Here is an 11,635-nt window from a genome sequence, read left to right on the forward strand (position 1 = left end):
ACAGGCAGCTTCCACGTGCCATTAGTTGGGGGCGGTGCAGGGATTCTTAACAATCACCCCCCATTTGCTTCCCCTCCCCCAGCCCCTGCCACCCACCATTCACTTTCTGTCTCCATAACTCTGACTGCTCTAGGACTCTCACAGCACTGAGCACACTGTCCTCAAGGTTCATCCATGTCGTAGCAGGTGTCAGACTGTCCTTCCTCTTTCAGCCCCAGTGATCTAGTGTGGATGGACCACATTTTGTTTGTCCATTTATCTGTCCATGAACAATGGGATTTCTTCCAGATTTTAGCTATTGTGAATGGTGTTACTTGAACAGTCATACGCATGTTTCTCATTTGTCGCAATTTACCTCATATGAAGTGGAATTGCTGGGTCACATGGTCATTCTTCTGTGTTTAATTGTGTGAGGAACCACCATCCTGTTTTCCGCAGTGGCTGGTCCATTGTCTGTTTCCACCAACCACTCCCTCAGGTTCCAATTTCCCCACGTGCTCACCAGCACTTGTTACTGTCATATTTCATTCTTGATAACAGTAGTCATTCTTATGGGTGTAAAGTCGTGTCTCGTCCTGGTCCTTTCATCTCCCTGAGAACTAGTGATGTTGAGCGTCTTCTCCTGTGCTGGTTGGTTGTCTGTTCAGGGTCTTTGGCCCCACCTTTAATTAGGTGTCCTTTGTTGAGTGATGAGAGTTCTTTATTTTGGATAGTGATCCCTTATCAGGTACCTGGTGTGACAGTGTCCCCTCTCTCCCTGGGTCGTCTCTTTACTTGCTTACTGGTGTCCTTTGAAGCATGAAAGTGCTAAATTTTGACAAAGTCCCATTTACCTGTTTTCTTTCGTTGCCTGTACTCTTGGTGTCTCGTCAGAGTTACTTTATTTTGCTCCTCTCCCATATGCATACATTGTGTTCTCAGAAGTTGCACTCGATGTTCTTCTTTGTCTCAGGCACTTTGAACTTACTGGTTCCCAAATCCTTTCGGAAGTTCTGTCTCAGGAGGCCACACTGACCTTGGTGTGACACATAGAATGCATACCATTTATAATTTGGTGCTGCTACAAATTCCACATCGCTGCAGCACAGACGTCCTACATGTTCCACGCCGGCACAGTATACACGACACAGTATACCACAGCAAGCGCTGGGGTTTTAAACAGCTTTAGAGACGGTCCCATTTGGGACCTCTGTGTGTCTCTGTATTTGAGGAAGCAAAGTCCCTGTTCCTCTGTAGCGGCTGAGCCCTCAGCTCTGTCCCCACACCAGGACAGCATTGTGCCAGCAGTGGGGCCACAGCACGGGTGTGAGGGGCACTAGGGTGTGCCTGGCAGTCATGGGTTGTCCTCAAAGGAGGTCTGCGGGCAGGCAGGCTGTGCGTCTACTGCTGCCCACCCGCCCTGGGCAACTGAGTACACATACAGCTCTTAGCATGCACAGGGATTTCAAACAGTCTTTTTTTTTTTTCTTGATAGAATTGAGAGAAAAATTGCAACTATCTCCTTAGAAAGCAAATCTCCTCCGAAAACCTTAGAAAATGGTGAGTAACAGTGCTCCATTGCATGAGTCCCCAGGGCTAGGTCACATGCCCGTCAGTTTTGCACAGGCGTTCCTGAGCACAGTGTGCCAGGAAGGCCAGTCTCGGTGCTGCCAGGTGCCACATCCGCGGTTGCATGGGTAGCGGACCTGTTTCCTTCCTGGTTAAATGGCAGAGTCTGATTTACGTTGACTCGCCCACCCACTGGCCCTCCCTCCCGCAGAAGCTCTCCTTTTGTCTTCACCTTCTCCTATAGTCCCACCCTAACCACACACAAGGCCAACCTTTTCTGGGTGGAAGGGCATCATTCTGAGCTATGGTGGTCTGAGCCCATGCAGCTCCCCCCCAGACCCCCTTGGAGACTTTGCTCCTGCCCCACGTGGCCCCTCAGACGCACCCAGGCCTCAGCCCCTGCCTCTCCTCGTCAGGTGGCAGTCTGATAGGAAGGAAGCCGGTGCCCTCCAGCGAGCCCATCAACAGCAGCAAGTGGAAGTCCACCTTCTCGCCCATCGCCGACCTCAGCCTGGCCAAGGCTGCCGACAGCCCACTACAGGCCAGCTCCGCTCTGAGCCAGAACTCCCTGTTCGCTTTCCGGCCCGCCCTAGAGGAGCTTGGCTCAGTTGATGCCAAGCTGGCCGCCCACCCCAGGAAGAGCTTCCCGGGTGCACTGTCAGGGGCTGGCGGGCTGAGTCCCGTCAGCAACCCTCCCAACGGCTTTGCCTTCAGCGGGGGCCTGGCTGCCGACCTCAGTTTACACAGCTTCAGTGATGGTGCTTCTCTCCCCCACAAGGCCCCTGAGGCGGCCAGCCTGGGTGCCCCCCTGAGCTTTTCCGCCCCTAGAGGCAAGGAGGGCAGCACAGAGCCTGGCACCTTTGTGAACAAGAGGCAGCTGGATGTATTGGGTGGCCCAAAAGGCGAGGGGGTCAAGGGCAGGGAGGCAGAGGGGGGCCTGCCCATGTGCACACCCTCAGACAAGGCCTCGTCGCATGGCAAGGTGGGCAAGGGCCGGGACCGTGAGCCTGACTTCAAGAATGGCCACAATCTCTTCATTTCCGCGGCTGCCGTGCCTACTGGGGGTCTCCTCAGCGGTCCAGGCCTCACCACAGCAGTGTCCTCAGCAGGCGGCACAGCCCCCTCCTCCCAGACACACCGGCCCTTCCTGGGCACTTTCGCACCTGGCCCACAGTTTGCCTTGGGCCCCATGTCCCTGCAGGCCAACCTAGGCTCGTCTGTGCTGCAGTCCTTGTTCAGCTCTGTGCCGGCTGCCGCTGGCCTAGTGCACGTCTCATCAGCTGCAACAAGACTGACCAACTCGCATGCCATGGGCAGCTTTTCCTCTGGTGTGGCAGGCGGTGCAGTTGGAGGTAGGCAGAAGCGCGTCTCTCCTGTCTGACTCTGGTCCCACGGGACCTGCTGTGGGGTCTGAGATGCCAAGCCATTGCCAAGGTGTCCTGGACTACTGGGTTTAATCACAACTGCTTTACAGGTTCCCTTCCAGAACCCTCTAAGGGATGAGAGGCTGTCCTCGTGTGTCTCTTTGTGTCCACTTTGCACCCGCCACCTTGTTCCTTTTCATGAAACACAGATGTGACTGTCACATGGGCAGAGCACTCACGCGTGAGTTGGCCTGTCAGGCTCTCCAGTTGTGACAGTGTCTCATACCTTCAAAAGAGCTGGTGCCGTGACTAGGGTTTTTCTGCCTCCCCATGGAGGTCACTGTCAGATCTGAAACAGCCTGTGGGCTCTGGGCAGCTCTGGGGACTGGCATTGGGAAGAGAGTAGCCACAGCACCTACTGCACTGTGACTGTGTAGGGTGGACTGGAGCCACGGGGCTGGGCCCTCTGTGGTCCCAGACCTCCACAGGTGGCTCCTTGCTGGGCATAGGTGGGCGAGATGCTCACAGTGGGGAGCCCAGAAGGGCATGCTGAGGGGGGTGTGGCCCAGGGCCATCCTGCAGGTAAGTCTCACCTGGCCACCTGCACTCCTGCTGCCTGCTGCTTTGTCCCTGCACCTGCGTGCACTCAGAGCTGCGGCTACTGTCTGCTTCCCCTTTTTTGCGTGTGTCTCTTCGCTTGCCTGGAGAATGCCCGCCTGTTGAAGCTGAGTTTTTCTCTCCTGTTTGCAGGTATCTTTAACCACGCGGTGCCTTCCTCCTCCACTCATCCGTTTGGAACCAGTTTCGGCAGCGGGGCTGCTTGTCGCAGCACCACGCTGAGCTTAACCCCCATGCAGGCGGTGGCCAGTACCCCCGCCTCTTCCTTTCAGGCCCTGTCCTCTGTGGAGACGAGGCAGCCCCCACCCCAGCCTCCTCTGCCCATGAGTCGTCCCCCTGCGGGGCCACCAGCACACCACGAGCCCCCCCCTCCTAACGTCGCCTTGCCTCCTACTCCCGTGATGCTCCCTGCTAACTCTGAGCCCGTGGTCCTACAGAAACTTGCGCCCCTCCCGTCTAACCAAGCTTTCTTACCTGCTTCCTCTGCTGCTTCTCTGCCTCCTGCTAACGCCTCTCTGTCCATCAAGCTCGCCTCCCTCCCACACAAGGTCTCCCGCCCCTCTTTTATGGTGCACCACCAGTCCCTGCCAGGGCTGGCCCTGGCCCAGGCCTCGCCCATGATCCCGCAGGCCAGCTCCACGGGGCCATCCGCCATGTGGGTTTCCCTTGGCATGCCGCCTCCTTATGCCGCGCGCCTTGCGGGGGTTAAGCCGCGATAAAGACCTTGGTTAGCTAGCCGTTCTGTTCTGTAAGGTAAGGCTAGAGCCCAATCAGGTGGCCCATACAAGAAACTCACCTGTCCTTTTTTCCACAGAGAGTGGACGAGCCCGCAGGGCTCTGCAGAGGGGCCTGGGACTTTCGGTTCTGAGAGGTCTCAAGGAAAAATGAATACAGGGCGGGAAGGGAGTGCATGGCAGCCATGCATGTCAGCCTCTGAGTGCAGCCTGAGCACCACCCAGGCTTGGGAGGGCATGACCTCGTGCACATCAGACCTTCCCACCAGGTCCCATGGTGCTCCAACCCAAGGGGGCAGCAGATCAGGGAGGCCCTACAGGCTGGGTAGACAGGGACTGTGCATTAAGTCCTACAGGGATGGGGCCATCGGCCTGGCCCATACTGCCCAGCTCCATCTTGCTGCTGCACTCCAGTTGTGTGTCTGTGCGGTCAGAGACAGGCAGCCCCGCTGTGGGGCCGTGGGGGCAGCTCTGAATCTCAGCATTGCCCTTTGCCCACTCTTGGGCCTCTGTCCAGCTTGCTTCATTTAATATATGTGGTTTTAGGAAAATGCCCTGTGCTCGAGGCCCCTGGTATTTAGCAGGCTTTCAGAAGATGGTGGTTGTGCATTGAGCTACTTAACTAAAGGTCCCTGCCTGCAGGCCCCAACCCACATGAACCAGTGGCCACAGGAAGGGCTTCCTGGGCAGGAGGTCAGTACTCACTGGCCTCCAAGGAACTGGGCCCATGCATTTTGGCTGGCATTGTGGTGGCAGAAAAGAGTAGTGTAGGAAGGACCAGACTTTTGCAATGGGTAAGGAAGGTGGCTATGAGGCCTTCAAGGAAGCCATCTGCTCCTCTGCTTGCTGTGAGGGCATTAGACAGCTGGGCCTCTAAAGCAGCTGACCCAGCCACTGCTGGTGGGGCAAAGCGCCCTCCTGGGCGAGTCCGCGGCTGATGAGATGAGTACTCCAGGTAAAAGTTGGGGGCTAACTGGACGCTGGGAGTGAGGTAGGTCTACCTACTGTACTTGGCTGTCTGCCTGTGTTTAAGTGGAAACAGACAAGGCCGCAGAGAGTCCAACAGCCCTCTAATGGGGGCTCAAGTCTGGGGATGGACAGTGCCTTGGTCCTGGTGGAAAAGCCGGAAGGTAGGGTGGCTCCAGTTCATAGTGTCCTCATGTTGTCAGAGTGGGGACTGTGCCTGGTACTGGCTTGAAGAGGTCAGAGGTGTGTAAATGGAAGAATCTGGGTGTCAGCCTCCCTGTCCTGACCCACAGTGGACTCCTGCTTTCCATCCTATCCTGGGCCCATCATAGATGGTCTCCCCAGACTGGACAGTGATGACCTCACTTCCAGGGCCTGTCAGTGGGGCTGACCACAGGTGCAGCACCCCTCTTTCCATGAGCTGGCATGTGGTGACCAGGGAGGAGGGGAGGCTGGGACCCAGTGCCCCATGAAGGGCCTTGGGGTGGTGACCTCCTGCCTTTGACCATACCAGGGGTGTGGCATAATGGTGTCTGCAATGACCAAGTTCCTTCCATCCGTCTGTAGGCTTTGGTTCCCAGCCTGGGGATGTGTGGGCTTCTCTGAGTGAAGACACTAATGCTGTGCTGCATTTCCTCCTGCGCTGGTCTCTGCAGGTAACTAGGATTTCTACCTCAACCTCGAGACCTGTGCAAGGACAGGTGGGCCATGAGGCTGGTGGCCAACCAGATGGCTGGACAGACCGAGGACAAGGCTCTGCTGTGAGTCCACGCTGCGCAGACCTGCGGGAGATGCTGGGCCTGTCTCCAGCTTACTGTCGATAGTTTTAGATAAAGTATTTATCGTTTTTTAAAAAGTATAAACAATTTTGACTTATTCCATGGAAGTCATAAAGACAACCTATTAAGAAATGTAAATACTATATATGAGAGGATCTATATAAAGACATCGACCCAACGGACTGGCCCGCCAGCGGAGATGCCAATAGCCGGGCCCGGTGCTATCTCATCGCCAGGCCTCGCCGTCTCCACGTTCTCTTGGTGCTGACTCGAGGTTGACCAACGCCAAAACCAGTCCTTGACGCGCCTGCCCTGTCATCCCCACACTTTCCCATACCAAAGGCACGCCTGTCTCCTGGTCGAGGGTGGTTCCCTTGGTTTTTAATGCCCCTCGGAAAAGGCCCCCTCCCCCACCCCGTCACTGTGAATGCTCCAGCCAGATCGTCAGCCCTGGTCCCCGGGATGGCACCTTTGGCATAGGAAGGGCCAGTGGGTGGCCTCCAGATGCTGCTCAAAGGAGGGCTGCTGTGAGTGGTGCTCGTGGGGCAGGTCTGGTACTTGACTCCAATGTGGGGCTCTGGGGAGCAAGTGCTTTATTTGTATGTCTTGTACTGTCTTGGGCTTGTGCAGTCCGGGAGTGCTGGCCGGGTCATGGGGCAGGTTAGCCGTGGGTGCCTGGTGTGTCTGTACAGAAAAGAGTCACGCTGACAAGTGACAGTATTTTATATAGATGTGATGAAAATTTATAAATTTCATAGACTTGACTTCATTTATTTTTAGATGGTATTAATGCACAGTAAACTTTAAAAAAAAAAAAGAAAATTGAGGGGGAAAACCTTTTTATTTATTCAAGTGTACACAAGTGGCATTGGCCTAGGGCCAGAGCGCTCCGCATCCCCCTGGTCAGTCCATGCTGCTGCTCCATGGCCCTTCAGTCCCATGACTGGGGTGACAACTGCCCTCACATTGGAGCAGTCTCCATGGTGCTTAGAGAAAAATGCACCTCGGGTGATCGAGGGCAAAGGCTGGCTTTGCAGGAAGGTAGGAGAGCTGTTTGGATGCTTCCAGAGGTTGCCAAAAGGTTCTTGGGTTCCTCCAGCGCTGAAGTTGCAACGAGTCCTGGGTCTCTCGGTTGAGCAATGTTTGTGCGTTGTCCCTGAAAGGGCGTTTCCAGAAGCCTTCAGTCCTCTTGAAGGGCAGTCAGCCAAAGGTCCCAGCTGGTAGGGGGACCTGGACCCTGAGAGTGGGGTGCTCCAGCCTGGGTGAGCTCAGTCAGAGCCCTGGCTGCTCTGGTGCTTGTCCCCATGATGTGGCACCACCAAGGAACATGGGAACTCAAAGCCTCAAGCTCCCACTTTCCCCACCCTGGCCACTGCAGCCCATTCCTCCAGATGTGGTTGCCAGGGGCCCTCTGCCCGCCTGGGAGGGTTGCTATGGCGGGCCTCACCTGGCCCGTCCCCCTCTTGATTGAGGTCAGGGCTGGAGCTGGCCTTTTTGGGGGGTGGGCATTTTGTGGAACACGGGCCCAAAAGGGTGCAGAGCAGGCTTGGCTGTTGACCTCATTTCCTCAGGTGGGTCCTGGTAGAGCCCTGCCTCCTGCTTGCCCTGGGGTGGTGCCTGGCCCAGAATAATAGTTGAGGCTGAAGATGGTGCTTGGACAGGTTTTCCTAACTGGCTGTCCTGTAACTGCTGCCCTGGCTCCCTTACCTCCAGGTCTGTGCTTTTGGCACACGAAGGTGCTGTGCTCACCCCGTATCCCACAACCCCATCCCCAGCACAGGGCAGCAGCACCCTTCTCCATGTTGGGAACACAGGAATCCCTAAAAAGCTGCAGGGTTAACAGTAGGAAAAGTCAGCAGGTGGCAAGTCCCTAGTCTGGAACCAACAGTCCTGTACTTAACACTGCATCGCTTCATGGTGACTGTACACCACTGTGTAGGACTTACTACTGATGTGCCATGTCTGTGCTCCCCACACAACCAAGTCTGCCCAATAGGCAGAGCTGGGTTCTTCTGGTTAACACTGTGGTCTCCCTTCTGGGCCCATCCCCCAGCCCTCCTGACTGTGAGATCGAATGGCCGCTGTTGGCAGCAAAGGCAGCTGCAGGGGGGAAGGCCAAATGAACGACCCCGCTGCCACCGTGGGGAACAAGTTCTAGTCTCTGGGCAGAGATCCGGTGCTGCTCTGACTGCGGGCAACTTCAGAGAAGCCCAGGGCTGTGAGGGCACTTTGCTCAGGAAAATCTAATTCAGAACACCCTCCCAGTCAGGAGGAGCCAGCCTTCCCTTCCATTTCTGACTTGTGATTATTTAAGACACACTTGCCCCTTTATTTATCCGCACCGTCGCAGGAGACTTCATTTCCCCACCACCCTGTCATTCCCATTTACATGGTCCATCCACGCCAGCTTGTGTGGCTTGTGTCTCGTGTGTCAATGACCTTGACTGTTATTCAGACTGGCCCTGCTTTGTCATTCTGGTAGACCATGTTTCAGTTGGGGTCGCTGGTGTGGCCCATCCCTTCGGGTTGCTGGCTTGACCCTCTTTCCCTAAGGAAACCCCACTGCACTCTGATTTCCATCTCTAGACTGTAATAAAATGTTTGTTTTCACTTGAACCTGGTCTGCTGGCATTTGTCCCTGGTTACCACATGCTGAGACCTTAGGGACTTGAGGGTCCCACCTGGGGAGGATGGTCATACACAGCAGAAGCCCAGCCTGCTCCTGAAGCAGCTGCTGTGACTGGCAGACAGAGAGTGCCCACTTCTGGGAGGCCTGGCCCCTCTTAAGGATTACATCTGACTAAGTCAGCGCCCCCCCCCCCCCCCCCCCCGAATAGTCCTTCTGATGAACTAAAACCAAGCCCCTCCCATGATCCCCCACCTGCACTCAAGGGGGAGGCCTGGGACTGGAGGTGGGATCATGGGCCATCTGAGGATCCCTTCACCACCACCCTCATTCTCCCTCAAGGCCTGTGAGCAGGGATCCCAGCATTTCCTGCCTTTCTAGGCTCTAGGTTGTGGGTCTCCTCCCCTCAATTTGGGCAGCCCAGCCTCTTCCTCCCAGACACTTAAACCTCAGCCTGGAGAGGACCTCTGATCCCCAGGAGCCTCACTTCCCTCAGCAACCAGCTCTGCCAGCCTGTAGTGGACATACAGCCCTCTTTGCATTCATTGCACCACTGACCCCATGTGGAAAAGAGGTACCTTTATTTGAACAGAACAAGCATGCCAGCTTGAGAGCAGAAACTTCCAGCTCTGTCCAGAGGTGTTGGCTGGGTCCTGGCCCTCAGCAGAATTCACAGCAGTCCAGGAGGCGCGGCTCCCGCGCCCTTCACAGCTTTATCGAGCTTCATACATTCAGCCTGCACAGGGTGAGAGAGCTGCGCCGGCCTCAGGCACCCACCGGGCCCTAGATGGACGAGCCCCAGAAGCCAGGCACAGCTCCTGGGAGTAGACACTCATCCTCTAGCAGCAGCATGTGGCACTGAGAGGTGCTGGACTAGTCTGATAGGTCCCAAGGCACAGCCTCTGCCCGCCCTCACAAGCCTTGGGTTATTGAAGTCTTTAAGGCAAAACACCTCACTCCAAAAATCCAGGTTTGGCCAGGAAACCCAGGGCCTGGCGAGGGTGAGAAGGGCTCCTTCAGGCCCCAGTGAGTCAAGCTGAGGAGCCCAGGCCCAACCCTAGACTCATGCCTTCAAGCCACTCAGCTGGAACCGGGCTTCCTCCGATATGCCGAACTGTTCCAGGGGGTCCTGTGTGGTGGATGGGTAGCATGAGCCCTGGTCCAGGAGCAACCCCCCACTTCCCATGCCCTGTGCACACCTTGCCAGTCATCTTCTGGATTTCATTCCTGTAGAAGATGACGCTCCTGCGCATGAACTCGTAGCTGGGGAAGGAAGTGGCCTGTGCTCATAGGGCCTGGCTCTGCCCCTGCCCCTACCCCAGGCCCCCAGGCCAGCCCACACCCCACACCCCACCTGGCTCGACGCAGAGCCCCCATCCACTCCTGACACTGCTCCTCGCTGCAGCACTCAAAGTGATACTTCCTCTCCGGATCCTCGATGAAGCCTGCAGAGGAAGGGGCCCCAGTTTCTCCCTGCTCACTCTCACCTCCACCCATGCTGGCCATAGGTGTTAGCTTCTTATTGCCACTGTCCACAACTGTCCCCTCCTCCAGTCCCAGCTTGGGGTTGTTGCTTCTCACTAACTATGGACTGAATTGTATCCCCCAAAAGGGTGTGTTCAAAACCTAGCTTCTGAAACATAAGAAGGTGCCTATATGGACACAAGTAGTTACAGGTGTAAAGATAAGGTCACAGTGGAGTGGGGTGGATTCCTGATACAATAAAATTGGTGTACTTATAAAAAGGAAAAACTTGATCACAGATAAGCAGGAGAAAGGCCACAAGACTACGGAGGCAGAAATGAAGGAGATGCTTGTACAAGCCGAGAAACGCTAAAGATTGCCAAAGATCTCCAGAAACTGGGAGAGCATAGCACAGATTCTCCCTCAGAAGGAATCAGTCCTGCCGACTCCCCAACCTCGAACTTCTGCACTCTAGCACTAGGAGAAATAAATTTTTGTTGTTGAAGCCCCGCGGTGTGTGACACCGAGTTAATGCCACTACAGGAAACCAGAAGCTCCGCCTTCCTCTGCAGACTCGACCCTCTCAAGTGGAAGCAACCCAAAAGGCCAGTGCACGCCCACCTGAAGTGAAAATCCTGGTGGCCTTGGCGGTAGTACTTAGGAGGTGGCTGGGACGGGTGCGCACAGCCTGCCCCACAAAAAAGAAACCCAAGTCGGCCAGGGACGGCGGACTTTGTTTCTGGGGAGGGGCAGAGCAGAGCTGGGGTCACCTGTCTAGTCCCCGAATCCCGTACTCACTGATGGAGAAGCCGGTGGGCTCTTCGTGGGTGACTCTGCAGTGCTCCAATAGCAGGGCTCCGACAGGCTGCGGGGCAGACGGGTCGAATGGGCGAGCCTCCCCACGACCGTAGCCCCCCCGACCGCAGCCCGGGGCCTGCCTCCCTGCCGCCCTACCTCGGCCTCATCAGTCCGGAAGTAGAACAGGAAATTGACCACCAGCTTCACCAGCCTGCGCTTCACCACTGCGGACACAGGGCGGGCTCGCGCAGGCTCGGAGACCGCCAATGCCCCTCCGACCCGCAGCCCCACCCGCCCAGTCCCCAAACCACAGCCTCTGCCCCGCTCACCGCTGCCCTTCTTGGGGCCCCGCATGCCTAGCTCGGCCGCCAAGTCGGCCGGCTGCCGGGACAACGCCTGCAGTTCCTTCTCGTTGTAGCGCATGGTGCCCCAAGCCCAGAACGCGGAGAGCGGACAGCAACCTCCCGGCCACCGTCCCCACTTACACCAAAAAATTTCCACAGCGCTTTCCCGGAAGCGCTCCCGAAGCTATTGCGCTTGCGCGGTCTCCGACCCCTCGTCCTGTCAATCACCGGCCAGGGGCCACGGGAACTTAGTAGAGCAAGGGTTCGTGGCGCTTACGGGATAGCGGGCGAGACTGACAGTCATTACATGCAATAAGTTGGACCTGGGGTGCAAACAAAGCGCCCCTACGACTGATGGCGCCCGTTACTGAAATAGACAAGACCAGGCGGAGGA

The 11,635-nt window shown here is 56.4% G+C and overlaps 2 protein-coding genes across 10 annotated transcripts in view; one reads left to right on the plus strand and one right to left on the minus strand.

Annotated features, from left to right (window-relative positions):
* Positions 1-8,625, plus strand: part of DOT1L (DOT1 like histone lysine methyltransferase) — a 59,008-nt gene extending 50,383 nt beyond the window's left edge. For 6 of the 8 annotated variants that reach the window (XM_036032161.1, XM_036032162.1, XM_028519753.2 and 3 more), the window contains 4 exons: positions 1,475-1,539; positions 1,965-2,900; positions 3,663-4,283; positions 5,887-8,625. In XM_036032161.1, coding sequence (XP_035888054.1) covers positions 1,475-1,539; positions 1,965-2,900; positions 3,663-4,249 — 1,588 coding nt within the window. In that variant the 3' untranslated portion in view covers positions 4,250-4,283; positions 5,887-8,625. The remainder of the gene's footprint in view (positions 1-1,474; positions 1,540-1,964; positions 2,901-3,662; positions 4,284-5,886) is intronic. The other 2 variants (XM_036032163.1, XM_036032164.1) reach the window with 1 other exon arrangement.
* Positions 6,832-11,630, minus strand: PLEKHJ1 (pleckstrin homology domain containing J1). 2 transcript variants are annotated; one of them, XR_004904651.1, is made up of 7 exons: positions 11,227-11,630; positions 11,054-11,121; positions 10,898-10,964; positions 9,990-10,080; positions 9,835-9,898; positions 9,214-9,764; positions 6,832-7,165 (listed from the first exon to the last, which is right to left on the minus strand). XR_004904651.1 is itself a non-coding variant. In XM_028519900.2 (6 exons), the coding sequence occupies exons 1-6, from the start codon at positions 11,318-11,320 to the stop codon at positions 9,699-9,701; spliced, it is 450 nt and encodes a 149-aa protein (XP_028375701.1). In that variant the 5' UTR covers positions 11,321-11,630; the 3' UTR covers positions 9,196-9,698. The 2 variants fall into 2 exon arrangements, 1 of the variants encoding a protein (XP_028375701.1); XM_028519900.2 differs by lacking the exon at positions 6,832-7,165 and having other exon boundaries at positions 9,196-9,764.
* Between the last annotated feature and the right edge of the window lie 5 nt (positions 11,631-11,635).

Source organism: Phyllostomus discolor, chromosome 8 (assembly GCF_004126475.2).
Source record: "Phyllostomus discolor isolate MPI-MPIP mPhyDis1 chromosome 8, mPhyDis1.pri.v3, whole genome shotgun sequence".
Taxonomy (NCBI): domain Eukaryota; kingdom Metazoa; phylum Chordata; class Mammalia; order Chiroptera; family Phyllostomidae; genus Phyllostomus; species Phyllostomus discolor.

What these genes read in the sequence shown, in the direction of transcription:
- PLEKHJ1 (XM_028519900.2), bottom strand. Translation starts at nt 11,320, where the DNA reads ATGCGCTACAACGAGAAGGAACTGCAGGCGTTGTCCCGGCAGCCGGCC. An exon ending in TCCGGACTGATGAGGCCGAG is followed by an intron (nt 10,965 to 11,053) that starts GTAGGGCGGCAG and finishes TCTGCCCCGCAG; the next exon opens with CCTGTCGGAGCCCTGCTATT. An exon ending in GGGGCTCTGCGTCGAGCCAG is followed by an intron (nt 9,899 to 9,989) that starts GTGGGGTGTGGG and finishes TTCCTTCCCCAG; the next exon opens with CTACGAGTTCATGCGCAGGA.